The sequence below is a fragment of the Eleginops maclovinus genome, chromosome 9, assembly GCF_036324505.1.
Source record: "Eleginops maclovinus isolate JMC-PN-2008 ecotype Puerto Natales chromosome 9, JC_Emac_rtc_rv5, whole genome shotgun sequence".
Taxonomy (NCBI): Eukaryota; Metazoa; Chordata; class Actinopteri; order Perciformes; family Eleginopidae; genus Eleginops; species Eleginops maclovinus.
Genome location: NC_086357.1, coordinates 23,335,978 through 23,351,240, shown reverse-complemented (window position 1 = coordinate 23,351,240; position 15,263 = coordinate 23,335,978). Strand labels below are relative to the sequence as shown.

Genomic DNA, 15,263 nt, shown 5'->3' with positions numbered 1-15,263 from the left:
GGTGGATACTTCCAAAACTAATTAAATAATACTTAAACAGTTTATGTGATCTGATGGTATGGAGTAAACAGTCTTTTTGTGTGATTGTGACAGAGAATGGAAAACATAATTGAAAACTAATTTACACATTTCTAATAATTAAACCACTAAAGAAAATATATATCTATGTTTAATAAATCTGTTATAAATTCATTATTTCATGTGGGTATAGGATATACATTTGTTCGGTTGGCCAGATGATTTTGGGTTAGTTTAATAAAATATAAAGAAAAACAAACAAAGAAGATTTTCCATTTTATTGCAAAATGACTTTTATTACATTCTTAAATCCACATATCATATCACCATTGTGCAATAACACTTTACTGTGTTAAAAGCTCTTGGGCTTTATATCCATAACATATAAATTATGTCTTATTAAAATCTATATTGATTTAATAATAATAATAATCTTAAAATAGAGTGAACATATCATAAACAGAAGGATCATGACAAATGAGAAACCTTTTAGGGAGACATCTTTAAAAACGCTCTTTTAAAAAAATAGAATTACATCTCTCCAAGACAAAAAGGACACTAAACTGAGGAAAACCGGACACAGGGTTACAAATTATGAACAAAAGATCACAACAAGACCAACACAAGATTCAGAGACTATAGTCCATCTTTAATAACTTTTTTTTTAATATATATATTTTTTAAATATCCTATTTCACTCAAAAAAAAGTCTTGCAATATTGATATTGAACAGAGGGTAAAATCTTTGATACTTCTGAGATCAAACATTCATAAGAACATGAACTGTACACAGTGATCAAGGTTTTAAGGTCTTCTACGTTGGTGCAAGGTGTCCTGCTAACGAGACGCTGTAGGACAGAGAGCCCAGCTATCTCCCTGAGTAACTCGAAATGGAAAAGTAAGCGCTGATCTCAGTGCTGCCCCCTGGACAGCTTTTAGTCCTGCAAAAACTATAAAATATACTGAATCCTTTCAAATCAGCAAAGTCTCGCATGCTTCACACAGAAAGTATTGCACTTTGTTACAATCTGTAAGCCTCATCGTAGTATTTGGTACACTTTATTCTAAATAACATTATCTGTCGTGCTGCATGGTTTACTGTGCTGGAGTGTTTCAAAAAATAAAAACTGTCTGTAAAACACGGCAACAAAGGCCCAACATACTGAGAACAATGGGAAAGACATTATTGCACAATCCCACCATGCCACTGTCGAACGTACCCAAAAAAAGGGTAAAACCCCTTCACAAAGTATGGCGCACAGCACTGTTCCAGCAGTGCAAAGCAAACAGGTTGAAATTAAATAGAGCTAGACATCCAACAACATGTGATTGTCTTAAAATGCTTACAGCTTCGATTACAAATGATCTTATATAGCAGCTTCTTTAGGACACTGGTAGAATAAAGCTTATCTTTGTAGGAAGGTTTCAACTGGACACACCCTCAGGTCCCCAGATACTTTCCTGCAGATAGATCCCTATCTAAGTAGGGCTTCCTGTACCTTAAGGCATGTCCTACTCTCAAATGACAGAAAAACCAACGACAGAGTCGATGTCCAGAGTTTAACCAGATCCAGCAGTTCAGTTTGCATTGTGTCTTCTGTCCAGTTTTCAGAGCACACAACATTATATTTTTAGGATAGTTTAGCCATCAATGGCTTTCAAATGTTCTCTCTTTTGATGCAGAAATACTAACTCAGGGGGGTAGCTGATGGCTCTGTCAACCCTTTGCTATGCCATGTAGTGTTTGAAGAGGGTGAGGTAGTAAGGGATTTAGGGGAAAAGGGAACAGAGGATCTAATTGTCGTATAAGAACACCTCGGTTAAAACCCGAATCAGTGAGAGTTGTTGCAGACATTAACTAATGTCTAAAAAGATTAAATAACACCATCACCCACATGTCCACGCTCCATTATATCCCGTCATCCGACCATATAGGTAGACGTCACATTTCAACATCAAACATTCAGTTGTTTTTCATTCTTTGCTCCGAAAGTCTTTGAATCTGCTGGTTAAGATGGTGCCAGAAAAAAAAAAGGGGTCCGAGGTGCGAACAGTTCAAGATGCTCCTCCGTGAGAGCACTAACCCCACAGTGGTCAGCTGGCCAGCTCCTTGTTCATACAGGTTATCTAGTGGGAGTGTGTATGTAGCATTTCTGACTGGTTTCACATGAGTTTCACAGATGGCAGCCTCTTGGGCCAAGAGTTTGTTTTGGTTTCTGAATAGGTCTCTTACTGTAAATGCTAATTACCAATTAGATTACAATCTTTCCATCCCATAACCCCAGAGTTTGGGCAGACAGTATAGAGACCTGAGCACCAGAATATTCTTCTGCTTCTCACTTGGACTGCTCTTAAAATGAAATGAGGTTTTATATATTACTTGTGTATAAAAAGGAGCTTACTTTCAAATACCTCTGTGATTCCCTCACTTTCTGAGTGGCATTTTCACTGGGAAAAGGTATTGAGGCTGAGGTCACCGATTGCAAAAAAACAAAGCATACTTACATCAGTGTCTGTGGGTTTCTAGTAAAAATACCTACAAAGATAAGTGCTTTGTGCTGTGTGCAACAGTTTATAGGTGCCCTTGGTTCACACAGTCTTAAAAAAAAAACACTGTTTGTTAGTTTGATCATGGTCCCTTTAAACAGTTTGTTCATACGTTACAAAACTGCAAAATATGGGCGTTACCGAAAAATATATACTGTTACTAGACTGAGAACTGAAACAGGCATGATTACTGCAGACCTCCACAGAGAGGGAGAGGATTTAAAGTATTTACATTCTATATCCAGCTTAGGGTGGTGAGGGGATACATTCAACGATAGCTTACAGGAACTGTGAGAATGGTGAAAGTCAAATTCAGCTTGATGAGAGGTTTAAGGTCTTCTCATAGAAAAATATTTTTGAGTATACAAATAAAATACGCTACTCTTCAATAAGTTCCTTAAAAAAAAGAGGTAACGTTCACTGAGTGCCCAGCCGCAGTTCCTGTAGTGTTAGGTTGAAGCTGAATGGACCGGACGCAGGGCAGTGCGAGCTACTCCACACAGTTTGGGAGCTCTTAGGTGAGAGCAGTGGGGTTTTTGCCTCAGCTGGTTGCCACATTTTTATCTCCCCCTCTCTACACTTCAGTGTCTCAATTAAAATCCCGCTTTTTTAGCTAAATAGTTCTAGCCCTCTGTGGAGTCTGGGAAGGTGATTTCGCTGCCAAATACCTCCCTGTACAGAGGAGGGAAGGTGTACGCTGTCTCGGGGTGGACCAGACGGAAAAACTCCAGTTTGTCGATGTGAAGGTTGCAAATGGACTTCAGAACGGGAAGCTTAGACACCATCTAAAAAGGGAAAAACAGAGATGCAGAAAGTTAAAAACACGCCGTTAAATACAAACAAGAATTCTGTCAGTAATGCAACAGGATTTGTACCTTAGCTAGTTTCTGTTCTGACGCTCCCTCTTTCTGTAGGCAGCGCTGCAGAGCCACGTACACTTTCTCCTGCAACTTCTGTATCTTCTGAACATCTGTCAGCCAGGGGCGGTCTGATGGAAATAAAGAGTGACATGATTGTTTCATTACTGATGTCATGTAGTCATTGCCAATTTGTAGTGGCACCTTGTCAAGTTTATTGAGCACTATGTGGTGACGGGCACATTAGCTTTTGACTGTTTATGATTTACATAACTGGATCATTTCTTAAATCACATTTGAACTTTTAGATGGATTTTGCTCAAGGCGGCTTCACAACACAAAGAAAAGGAATTAGTTTCAGTGATATGTTATAATAACTATGGCAGGGACTCTTAAGACATTCATTTGTTTCAACTCTCTGTGAGGGGATTTTCATACTCTAGTGTAATGAACTGGCTTCAAAGGAGGAATGTAAAAAATGTATGTTATGCTTGAGCATATGACCATCAGTAAAGTCAATGATACACACGTTGCAGCTTTTGCATGCTCAATTGAGGGTACAATAAGTTAGGGAGTTTCTCACTAGCACTTATTCAATATCCTATCCCATGAGAGTGTCTCCATGGGTGCAGCATTGCTGTATTGCAGTAGGTGTGTTAAGATTTTCTTTTAAAATCTAAATTACATTGAAACCTTTGACAGCAAAACAAGCAAACAAATGTCTACCACTTTATTAGTATGATCACAGGCTGAAAATAATTTGTGATGTGAGGATGATTTTTGAAGATACTTTTCATTTGCAGCCATATGGAAATATATGGATGGACTTTGCGATCTAAAAAGAACATGCAGTATTAAAGCTGCAGTCAGCAAGTCTGGCTAATCGAGGGGACTTGGGCAACATTTTGAATGTTTACTACTCTCACGCCCCTCCCCTACTGCCACCAAGCTCCCTCCCATTGAGTTCGTGCTCGTCAGTGCGTGTGCACCAGACTTCTGTGAACGCGCCCGTCTCTTCAGCATCGATCAACAACATGGATTACACGGAGGTAGGCTGGCTAATCATAGATAGCAATTGCTAATGTCATTTAGTTTAGCGCATGCTTAGCTTGGCGTACATAACTGTTCATACTTCTCAGATGACAAACCATGTGACTGTTTTTGTGCTGATATTAAAGTTGGGAAACGTACGATGTGATTAAAAGAATATATTATAAGCAGCTAGGTAGGTTCTTAAGTAACTTGAGGCGTGTGCATGTGATATTGTAACGTGCGCGAGGGGGGAGGGGGGATCTGTTGTGTGTGCACGAACTGTAGCCCTGTGCTGACTGGACCAGAAGAACCGGGCGCCGTGGATTTTTGCAAAACAAACAAACAGGCTCTAGGTGAAGTTAGAGACGCGTTTTTTTTTTTCTAAAACCGGCTGATTTATGTGGTTCCGTCGGAGCAAGGTGTCGGTTTCAGTGAATATGATCAAAACAATCCTGCCGACTGCAGCTTTAAGAGAAGAGGTTGAAACTGTCTTTATAGCAGTATCCTGAGTAAGCTACTTGCAAAGATTGGTTTGATCTGGAGTAAAACTTGTCCAAAAGGTATTTCATTTTTAATAAATTACATGAATCCCACGTAGATAATATGTGGTTAAAAGATACAGTAGTACAGTAAATTAATCAATTTGAACATGCAGGAGTGAAGCTATGTAGTCTTCAGAGAGGTCACCCTCTGTTAAACTAATGTGAGAGACTAATAGTCTGTAGCTCTTAAACACACAACTTGCATAATCTAATTACTTGCAATAAGCCCTACTGCTGTCATCCATTGGCGTCAAACACTGATTAAGCTGTTGTGCGTCAAACATGTGCAGTGCTGGTAGACACTGTTGACTGTCTACATAACAGAGCTAGTAATATACCAAATGTATGACATACAGTGACAGTGTAATAGTATGAGTGTAAATACTACAGTGATCATAAATATAGTGAATTAAATAAAACTAATCGTACCTGGAGAGAGCAGCACAGCAGCGCTGAAGAGAGCCATCTCTTCCTCTGACATCTGAATACGACTCAGGCTTTTAGCTAAGTCGAAAACTCCATTCACAAGGTCGTCACAGCCTGGAGGGAGAGAGTGGGAGAGAAAGAAAGTCATCATCAGAACAGAAACTACTGACTGGGAGGATTTTGAAACACATGAAAAAGTTGAGTGTTCACTCACCGAGAGCTTTGAAGAGATGTGCAGTGGCAAACTTTCCATCAAACAGCATTGTGTTGTTGATGGGGTTATAGGCCCGACACATGCGGATTAGAAGAACATCCATGCAGCCTGTGGATACACAAAAGAAAAACACATTTAGAAAAAAGGCTTAGTGGCATATACATATCTGACTGATTGCCAATCAAGGCATATAAGGAATATGAGCCTCGACACTCACACTTAAATGATCTGATTAGGTTGTGTTCAGCCGCAACAATGACAAGAAGTGAGTGGCTGTTATCTTATTTTTTTCAATATAAATAATACCCTGAGGCAATTTAAAAAACGTAGAAATATATCCCCACTCAAATGGGGTAATGTAGGCATGTAGAGAAAAATAAGCAACATTTAAATCAAGACAACCATTTCTTTTTTTGAGGATTTCTTTCAATATCCAGCAGAAAATAAGGGACATTAATACCAACACCATCAATTACAAGCATGGTTGCAAGTTCTAAGAAGAAGACTGTGTACTTCATAAACAAACGTTTCCAGGAATAAGTCAACGGAAACGTTGTTTTCACCTCTACAACAAAGGGTGTGATTAACAGTCACAGGTACATTCCTCACTTCAGAACATTCATGATCACTGTTGATTGAGTGTTGTTAAGAGATATGTGCAGTGATGATACTATGAGGAGTGTGCTCCTGTGTGAATATATTTACAAGTTCTGGATGGCTAACATAACAATCTTGTAAACCGTCTTCACCCTGCAATGTGGTTTGGCAGACTACATTTGGGCGTGGAGACAGCTCACACCTTTGAAATATTGATAACATCACTGATGCATTTAATTAGTCTTGTAAACACCTTTCCGAGAAAACTTGGGTGCGAGTGCTTCTTCCTCATTTAATGGCTTTATCAGGGTCGTCACCGAGAAATACAAACTCGTTTTAATGTTTCCAACACCTGAAGAAAAATATCACACAAAGCCCTTTCTTGATTTGATCTGAGGCAGCTCGCAGCGTGACTCAAACAAGGCCAGCCATTCTTCACAGACCCTTTCTAAAGTCACTCTGCTTGCATGTGATTTTTTAACTTTCTGAACTCAGCCGAGGATAATGTACTGTCATATGAAACAGCTCTCTGCGTCGCTGCTAAAAGTTAGGAAAGTTTAATCAATAAATAAATACTCTGTCCTTAAAGAGGACATGCTTTGCTTATTTTCAGGATCATATTTGTATTTTCTTCCTCTACTGTGACATGTCTCCATGCTTTAATGTTCAAAAAGCTCTTTATTTTTCTCATACTGCCTGTGCTGCAGCAGCCTTTTCACCCTCTGTCTGAAACCAGAGCCCAGTCCGCTCTGATTGGTTAGCGCTGTTGTGATTGGTCAACCACTTTGTGTCCAATAGAAGCATTTCGATGTGTGGGAGAGAAACTCCCTCTGGAGTGAATTTTGATTATTACGCCTTTGTAGACCATTTACATGCACACAAACCTACATAACACACTACACGAAAGGAAAAGTCCCCCAAAAGCATAATAGGGCCCCTTTAAACCCTCGCAGACGACAAGGAAACACCTGCACAGAAACCTTAAAACCCCCAAACGCTAACACTAACACACAGCAGGATAGCTGTCTTGAAGGCACCACATACAGTTCTTGTAAAGCTCCAGTGTGAATGCTGGTGTCCTGCACTGACCTGCTTTGAGGAGGATGATCTGATCGTTCTGACACAGGTCCAGGAAGCCAGAGATGCGCTTGGCAAACTCCACCACGTACTGGATTGCATTAGTGATGTGAACGGCACATTGTTGCCACATCACCTCAGCTGACTGGCAGAGAAAGACAAAGGATGTTTTATTAGAATTGCAATTCACGAGGACATCATACAAGTTGTATCTCATTCTCTGTTGAATTTGTGCCTATCTAGACTCTGCATGAGCGATTTCACTAAAGACGTCCTGACCTAGTGAGCTTTGATAAAGTTTCCTGCTTGTCCTAAAACCTTGTCTAGGGACACAAAAAACCCAGTAAGAGATTTGCAATAAAAATATTTGTATTTACAAAGACCATTGTAAGTATAAACAATGGAGATACTTTAGTTTGTTTTGGGAAACTTTTTTCTAGAAATTTGACATTTGATTTCTGTTGAGGTTAAAAAACAAAATCATTCCTCAGGGAACTTTGAAAGAGACCACAACACAGCATGATGACGCAAACTATACTGACATTAAATAATAATGTGTTACTTAATATATCGCCTGTACTAGTGTGGCTTTATTAAAAAAAACGTGTTGCAATTGTTTTGCAGCCCTAGCCTGTACTGAAAAGTTCAACAACTATCATTCATGTTGGTTGAGATTCTCAATAAAGTATATTCTTATGTATACTTAAAATAAAATCATGTGTCATACACACCTTGGTCTGGAATGAGCGCGTCTCCTCCGGGCTGTACAGGGTCCACGCCATCCTCTTCAGCTCCTCTGTGCTGTAATGGCTCGTCTCAATATGGGACTTCAGGACACTCTGAGTGATACGCTCTGAACAGAGGGAACATTTTGCAATGAGATTAATGTTGTTTTGAGACACAAAAAGTAGCCATTATACATTACACATTCATTTATACTGACCTATCTCGAGCATGGAGCAGCCCTCAGGCAGCGGGTTGAGGATAGCATGTGAGAAGAGTCCGAGTCGTGCAACAGCTGGTACTCATGCTTGATGCTGTGGTTGCCTTCTGCAAAGTCCAAGCTGGTCTGTTCTGGTGAACTCTGAGCGGAGGAGCTGCTGCCTGCACTGCCGCCCAGCATGTCCAGGTTACAGTACTCTCTCCCCGCGTCCTCCGGGGTCAGCGGCAGGTCGAAAAGCAGGCCTTCTTGCAGCATAGTAATGTCGTCCAGATCGCTGAGCGTGGTGCTGGAGACTCTTCTGTAGGTGCGGCTGTGGTCGGCCGTGTCGGTATTCTCCTCGCGGACTCCGAGCGCCGCACACTCCTGGGACTGCTGGTGCTTCTGGACCTCTGCATACAGGCTGTCACGCTGCTTTTTGGACATTCGGCCAAACTTAACCGCTGCAGCAGAAGGATACAAAGACAAATACTAAACATACAGGAAAGAACGGTCTAGGTTAAACAAGGATTGCATGATGCATTCAAATAATGGGAGGTGGAAACTGAGTTAATTATTATAGATTGAGCTGCTGGACTCACCATCACGGCTCATGCCAAGAGCGAGACACTTCTGCAGCCTGCAGTGCTGACAACGGTTACGGTTGGTCCTGTCAATTAAACAGTTCCTCTGTCGCGAGCAGGAGTACATAGCATTGTTCTGCTGGCTGCGGCGGAAAAAACCCTGCAGACAAACACACAAAATGTAAATCCATTGTAAACAATGTTTCGACAGTTAAAATAGTGATAACATCCCAAAGCTACTTCTGACCACTGTAATTATCAACTGATGTATATCTCACCTTGCAGCCTTCACAGGTAATGACACCATAGTGAATCCCAGATGATTTGTCCCCACATATTTTACACGGTATTACCTCTATTTGAGCTGGAGAAAAGGGAAAAGGAAAGAATACAAATCAGTGAAACTGTAAAAAACGTTTAATGAGCTCAAAGCAAAGAACAGTTTTAAGTTGTATCAGTTACCTCGAAATTATTACATAGTTGTATTTAGAAATTACTGCATTTCTTGCAGGTGGGAGGTTAACTCACTTGAATTTTCTTGCTAGAAATTCACATTACTCTCTTGTCTAGATGTCATTCACTGTAATGAAGCACAGTGAACCTTACAGTGGATCCCATGACAGAAAGAGTGTGCTGCGTATATACTCTACACCTTGACATCATAGTGGAAGCCTGAGCCTTCTTATTGAGTAACAGTCTGTTCTTTTCATTATGTTGTTTATCTAAGTAGCTGGACCTCCTCAAGCCCAGAATAGCAGGTCAATTGCATTAGCTGAGGCCCGGGTTATAAAGTTTCACAGCTCTCTGTCTTTCACTGTCGCTCCTCCAGGGTGTACAAAACGTATACAGGTTTACAAAGACATACTGCTGTGCAGAACCCTACAATCATAACTCAAAAGTGTGCACAATTTGATTTGGCTCGCAGGGGGTGCCGAACAATCCCTTAACCACTTTTGTTGAGTCACAAGAGGGTGTTAGGTAATCTGTAATTGCAGAAACGGCTTTAATTGGCCATCATACTCTCCAGAAAATTGCAGTTTTCTAAAGGCTCTTTGATAAACTACTCAACCAATCACATGAGTCACTCTATATGGAGAGAGATTTGCGTCACACCAGAGGCAACGCAAAGAAGGGTGACATTACCCTAAAATCATCTTCCCTTTATCAAGACTGTGCGGTGCAGATGACCCATTGACTGTTTTGCTACTGGTCAGCGCAACGTACCTGAGGGATATAAATAAATGAAGGGCAATGGAAAAGAAATCCCTTTCGATCCCTCTCTCTATCACTCCCCCTCCAGAACCTCCACCCTTCAGCCTGTTATGCAACCCGCCGTCTGGCTGCATTCCACGAACACACTCATTCAAAGGGGGTTGTCTTGGCAACAGTGTGACGACCCTCCCTCTCCCTCCTGCGCTGCCATTGGCCGCTGAGTGAGCGGTTTAGCTTGGGACTGGCTGCCTCGCCTGCCAGTCGGTTGAGCTGCACCGTCAGGTCCCGGGAGCAGGCTCCACTGACACAGTTTCTCATTCAAGAAGAGCGGGAGGCGCTAGTGGGGGCAGCCTCACAATCAGTTTTTTTTTAGTGGAACCAAAACTTTAAGGGAGGGTGGGAGGGAATCAATTGGCTTAGTAAGATGGATTAATAATAAAATGCCCCCCCCCCCCCCTTTGCAATCTTTTGCAACATCTGGAAATATTTTTCCAAAACATCTACAGTAGGCTGCAGCAGTCCCAACAGACGCAGCTAATAGTAGCTCTCAACTTGTTTCAGCATGTGAAGTATTTGTGTGAAATTTCAGCTGTGTTTGAGCTGGACCATGAATCTATTTTTACTCTTCTGCAGTTGGCTGCCCAGTGATTCCCCCTGCCGTTCCGGCCTGTGCGCAGAGCAAAAGTGTAAATTGAGTGTAAACAGCAGTGTGTAGAGAGCAGATATAAGAGTTTGACTGCTAAAACACTTTGTGACCATTTATTTAATTGGGATGTTATGTTGCAGGCTTCAACAATGTCCTTACACAAACAGAAAAGAAAAGCTTATTTATGGTGTTCAAATTAAACTAGGATTCATCAAAGGCTACACGTTTAAACATATTTATTTTAAACAATATAAACTTAGTTGAACCTTTTGACATATATAAATGAATGAACATTTAAATGAATTTGTAAATTACAAAACGCACTGCAGGTTCATGAAATTACTCAGCAGATGCAATAGTAAAGGAACAAGAGGTATGAGGACACACCACAGGACGGCATCATGCATCAGTCTTAAATGAAGCCTTAGCTAATGTGTTTTTAAGCACTAGAGAACACTGAAGATTAATTAATGAAATGTGATTATAAGTGACCAATTATTTCCTTTCATTTGCCTCGGATACCATCAAATGATTTAATAAGAAGAATTATTTTCTGATTTCTTGAGTCTTGAGGAAGAGAATATGAATTGCATTTGCACCTGCACACATACTAAGAAGGTGCAGCCGTTTCATAGTTTTCCTTTTCGCTGCCAGCCTTTTGATTTATGCTATGGCTTTTCATCCTTTTAAAAAATAAATAATGTTTAATTGGTTGACTTTCTATAAATCAATTCCACTTTTCTCACAGTATACATAAACACTATGCCTGCCCAGAAACCAGGTTTCACACTCTATGCTTCAGTGATTCCTCACCATGGATCAGAGATGACAGTGCTTTCACTTGGTTGTGCTGTTTATTCAGCACCAAACCAAAGTGGGCCTCTACAGTAAACCAAACTGAGGAATTCCCTTCACAGCATGTCATTTTGCATGTTGCTCCAAACCACAGGAACAAATGTTGGACTGTACTGCAGCAATCATTGTCACCTTGAATTCAAATCTCCTAACGTCTGTCTAGATGTCACAATATCCCTGATGCACATTTGGAAAATAGATATCAACAAGATAATGTAAAGAAAATATTATTTTTATGTAACATTATAGCGCTGCAAAATACCATCACTAGTCCTGAAACTATGAAGAAAGCCAGCGACCAAAGATTCATTTAGATTTTGTTTGGAGATACATGCAGGCAGGGTGAAGCGTTAAAGCTTTAGATAAGAGGTAAAGAATCTTAGCATGCAGTTGTCAGAGGGAAAGGGCACCTTGACACATACTGAAGCTTGCTGTGAACTTCCCCAAGGCTGCAGCAGATAGTGACTGCTTTGAGGCTGAGCTCAGCACAACAGCAGATTTGAATAGCAGAATTCCCCCTTTCACTCCTACAGTAACTATGATCCTGGGCTAACTGAGCACCAACTCAGTGTTATGAAGGCGTGCCAGCTCTGCATAGCATTAGTCCACTGAGGTATACAATCTATAAGTGCTTTATTGAAGTTTATTTTTGTGTTGCAACATACCAACCCAACCTGTTTGTGTTTATAAAGAGAAACTCTGAGATAAACATGTAGGCAAGTGTTGTCAGTTATAAAACGTGAACACTGTTTTCTTTTTTTTGGAGGCAGAGAATGATATTGTTGGTTATGTGGCATTTCTGCAAAATCAGAGTGACGTGCCGTGCTTGAATGGAGTGACACAGACTCTGGTAGATGTAAGTAACCTTAGCTTGCAGAGGAAACTGAGCTTAACTGAACCCTGCTGTGCTTCATGGCGTGCTGTGCTCATATCCTGCTTGTCGCAGCGGTGCATGGCTTTGACATCACAACTGCAAAAAAAACCCACCTGTTTGTAACCTTGCTTCTTACAACAAGTACAAAATAACTGTATTTCTTTTGAGATTTCATGAATACAGTCTTTGTCACGGATTGCTGCACATAGAAACTCAGTGGTTTGTAGGGAATACTAAATACAATGCTGTATCTACTTACAAGGTGCACTGAAATCAGGGTATTGCAGTGCAGCTCATACCTACGTACAGTATTTCAAAGAGGAACAATCTGATATCTGATTGAAGTGGTCAACATTAGTAATGACGAGCAGCATGGCACTCTTCCCTCAGGCTCACACACACACGCAATCCTCAATGACAGAAATAGGTCAATGGAACACCTCCTTTATATTCTCGCTCTCCCTCTCTCTGTCCTCCCTCCTCCTCCTCCTCCTCCTAACATTGGCCGCCATACTGCTGACGCTGAAAACAACACGCTGCATGATGAACTAACTTTAACAGTAAAACTACACACCATTAGCGATGCACATTAAGACATCATGTTCATTGAAAATGTAAATGTGTCAACAGTACAATTGTTATACAAATAGATTGATCACAGCCTACACAAGTTGTATAAAGTTTAAGGAAGTAGAAAAGGGAGAAACCTCTTAGAAAAGGGGGACTACTTGATAACCGTAAACAACCCCTGCCAACAGATTTTCACTCGGGTTGACAGCCTGTGAATCACTCCGCTCACTCACTCCCTCCCCCTGCCTTCTCTCTCTTACATAACTGGAGTCACCACCAGTGAAATAAAGTGGGCTAAAACACAACCACAACATATTCCTATCTCAAAAATAAAGAATGCGCACACTCGTAGTAGTTGTACAAATGAAATAAACACATGCGTTTAGACTGGTGCTCGATATATAGGCTACGCAAAAACGAATAAAAACGCTTTTAAACAAAACGTTTGCATATCAATTTTAATCATCGTGTCAACAACTTTGAAGATTCTCTTGTTGACACTTTTATTAACAACCTAGACATTTATTTGATTATTTCCTGTGTGATGTAATCTAGTGCACGCAGCCTACGCACTTTGGACTCAGACTCAAAGCACCGCTTTTATCCGGCTAAATGCCACTAAAAAGTTATTTTAAAACGCCAGAGGTGTCCAGCTGATAAAAAAGTACATTATAACACATTTCCACAAACTTACCTCTCATGGTGGCGGTGAAGTCTACGCAAACTCTTCAAGTCATACAACTCCAGGTGGAAATGAAGCCCAGAACACAGCGACGCGCACTTATTTGCTCCAAAACGGAGCAGCTGAAAACTGTCACAACAGCAAATCCTCATATGGATTTTCCAGCCTTTCTTTGCATGCACCGACCTTAAAACAAATAAAAGCAACGGTGTGTGTTTACTAGTTAATCTCTGTCAGTCACTTCCGTGCGTTCTAAGCGATATTACTGTGATAAAACGGTGATAAAGCAGCAGCTCCACTTCTCTCAGCTCCTTCTTGCTCTGCAGCTCGCTGAAGGCTAACTCAGTTTCGGCGCGTGGACTACACATGATCCTCACCCGCGGGTCCGCCCGCCTCGTGCCCCGTGATCTGACGGGCGCGCCACCCTCCGCGCGCCTTCGAAGGAGGTTCCAGCGTGCGTGGGAAAGTGTGGCAGTGTGTCAGTTCAGACCGATAGCCAACTAGCGTGGGAACTGTTTAATAACCCCTGCCAAATCCCGAACACTGCATATGAAATGTTTCCATCAAATTGGAAATACAGGGTCCCGTGATTTTTTGACTGAAGCACAATTTTTTTCACAATTTAAAGTGTGATGTTGGGCAATTAAATATAGAGTTAAATCCAAGGTCTTCACTTTGTGTTTAAAAGTTGACAGAACATTGGGTCAGAACATTTGTTGGTCTTCAACATATACAATTTTAGACAATGTAGGCAAATCAAATCAGTTTGAGTTTAAATAGTAAAAAAAAAGAAGCTAGGTCTAGACATTTGAAAAGTTTCTGATTAGTGCATAGTAACCTGCGTTGTGTTTGGCTGGTATTCGATGGTCTGGGACACTCTCAGAATGAAGTAGTTTATTGCCTGCACAATGGGTCAGAAAAAACAAATACAGAGCATGGGTTTCGAATCGGGTCCACCTGCAGCAGACGTCATATTTCCTGCTTATGGCGTACTACATTACTAATATTCTGTTACAATAATATTACAATTTCCTAGTAGAAACTACTATATTTAACAGCATTACATTAATATGTAATGTGTTAATAAAGAAAAAATATGTATAGTTCTAATTTATATCTAAATGCATACACATTTTATCATGGTGATCATACAGTGTATTAATGAAAACTAATGCTATATCAAAAATATACAGTTACAAAAGCGTACAATCGCAACACTACTTCATCCATTTTCAATGTTAGTTACGTTGAACAGCGCTCATAAAAGGGTAAACACTCCACTCGTGTGGCGACCAGCGGTACTGCATGTGGAATGCAACAATGACGTGACGTCACCTGCTAGTCATTCTAGCTCGAGAATGCTAGCATCGCCACGAGTTGAATTTTAAAACAAACAAGAAACATATAACTTAACCAGCAAATCTAATTGGTTACCTGCACAATGGGTCAGACAAAACAAATACAGAGCATGGGTTTCAAATCGGTTCACCGAGACAAAATAAATTCAATATTACAAGCTGTACGACAACGATGCAACCGTACTTCAAGGTGAAACGAAAACAGGAAATAGAATAAAAGTTACAACACTGTGCCAAACATCGCAAAAATGCG

At 40.7% G+C, this 15,263-nt stretch overlaps 1 protein-coding gene across 1 annotated transcript; it reads right to left on the bottom strand.

Moving 5' to 3' along the window:
- Nucleotides 1-281: 281 nt before the first annotated feature.
- rorca (RAR-related orphan receptor C a) lies at nt 282-14,114 on the bottom strand. Its single transcript, XM_063891067.1, is given in 11 exon segments — nt 282-3,350; nt 3,441-3,553; nt 5,426-5,536; nt 5,637-5,744; nt 7,323-7,455; nt 8,042-8,163; nt 8,254-8,310; nt 8,313-8,693; nt 8,832-8,973; nt 9,092-9,177; nt 13,665-14,114. Coding segments are annotated over 11 exon segments (1,422 nt in total). The 5' UTR covers nt 13,672-14,114; the 3' UTR covers nt 282-3,188.
- Between the last annotated feature and the right edge of the window lie 1,149 nt (nt 14,115-15,263).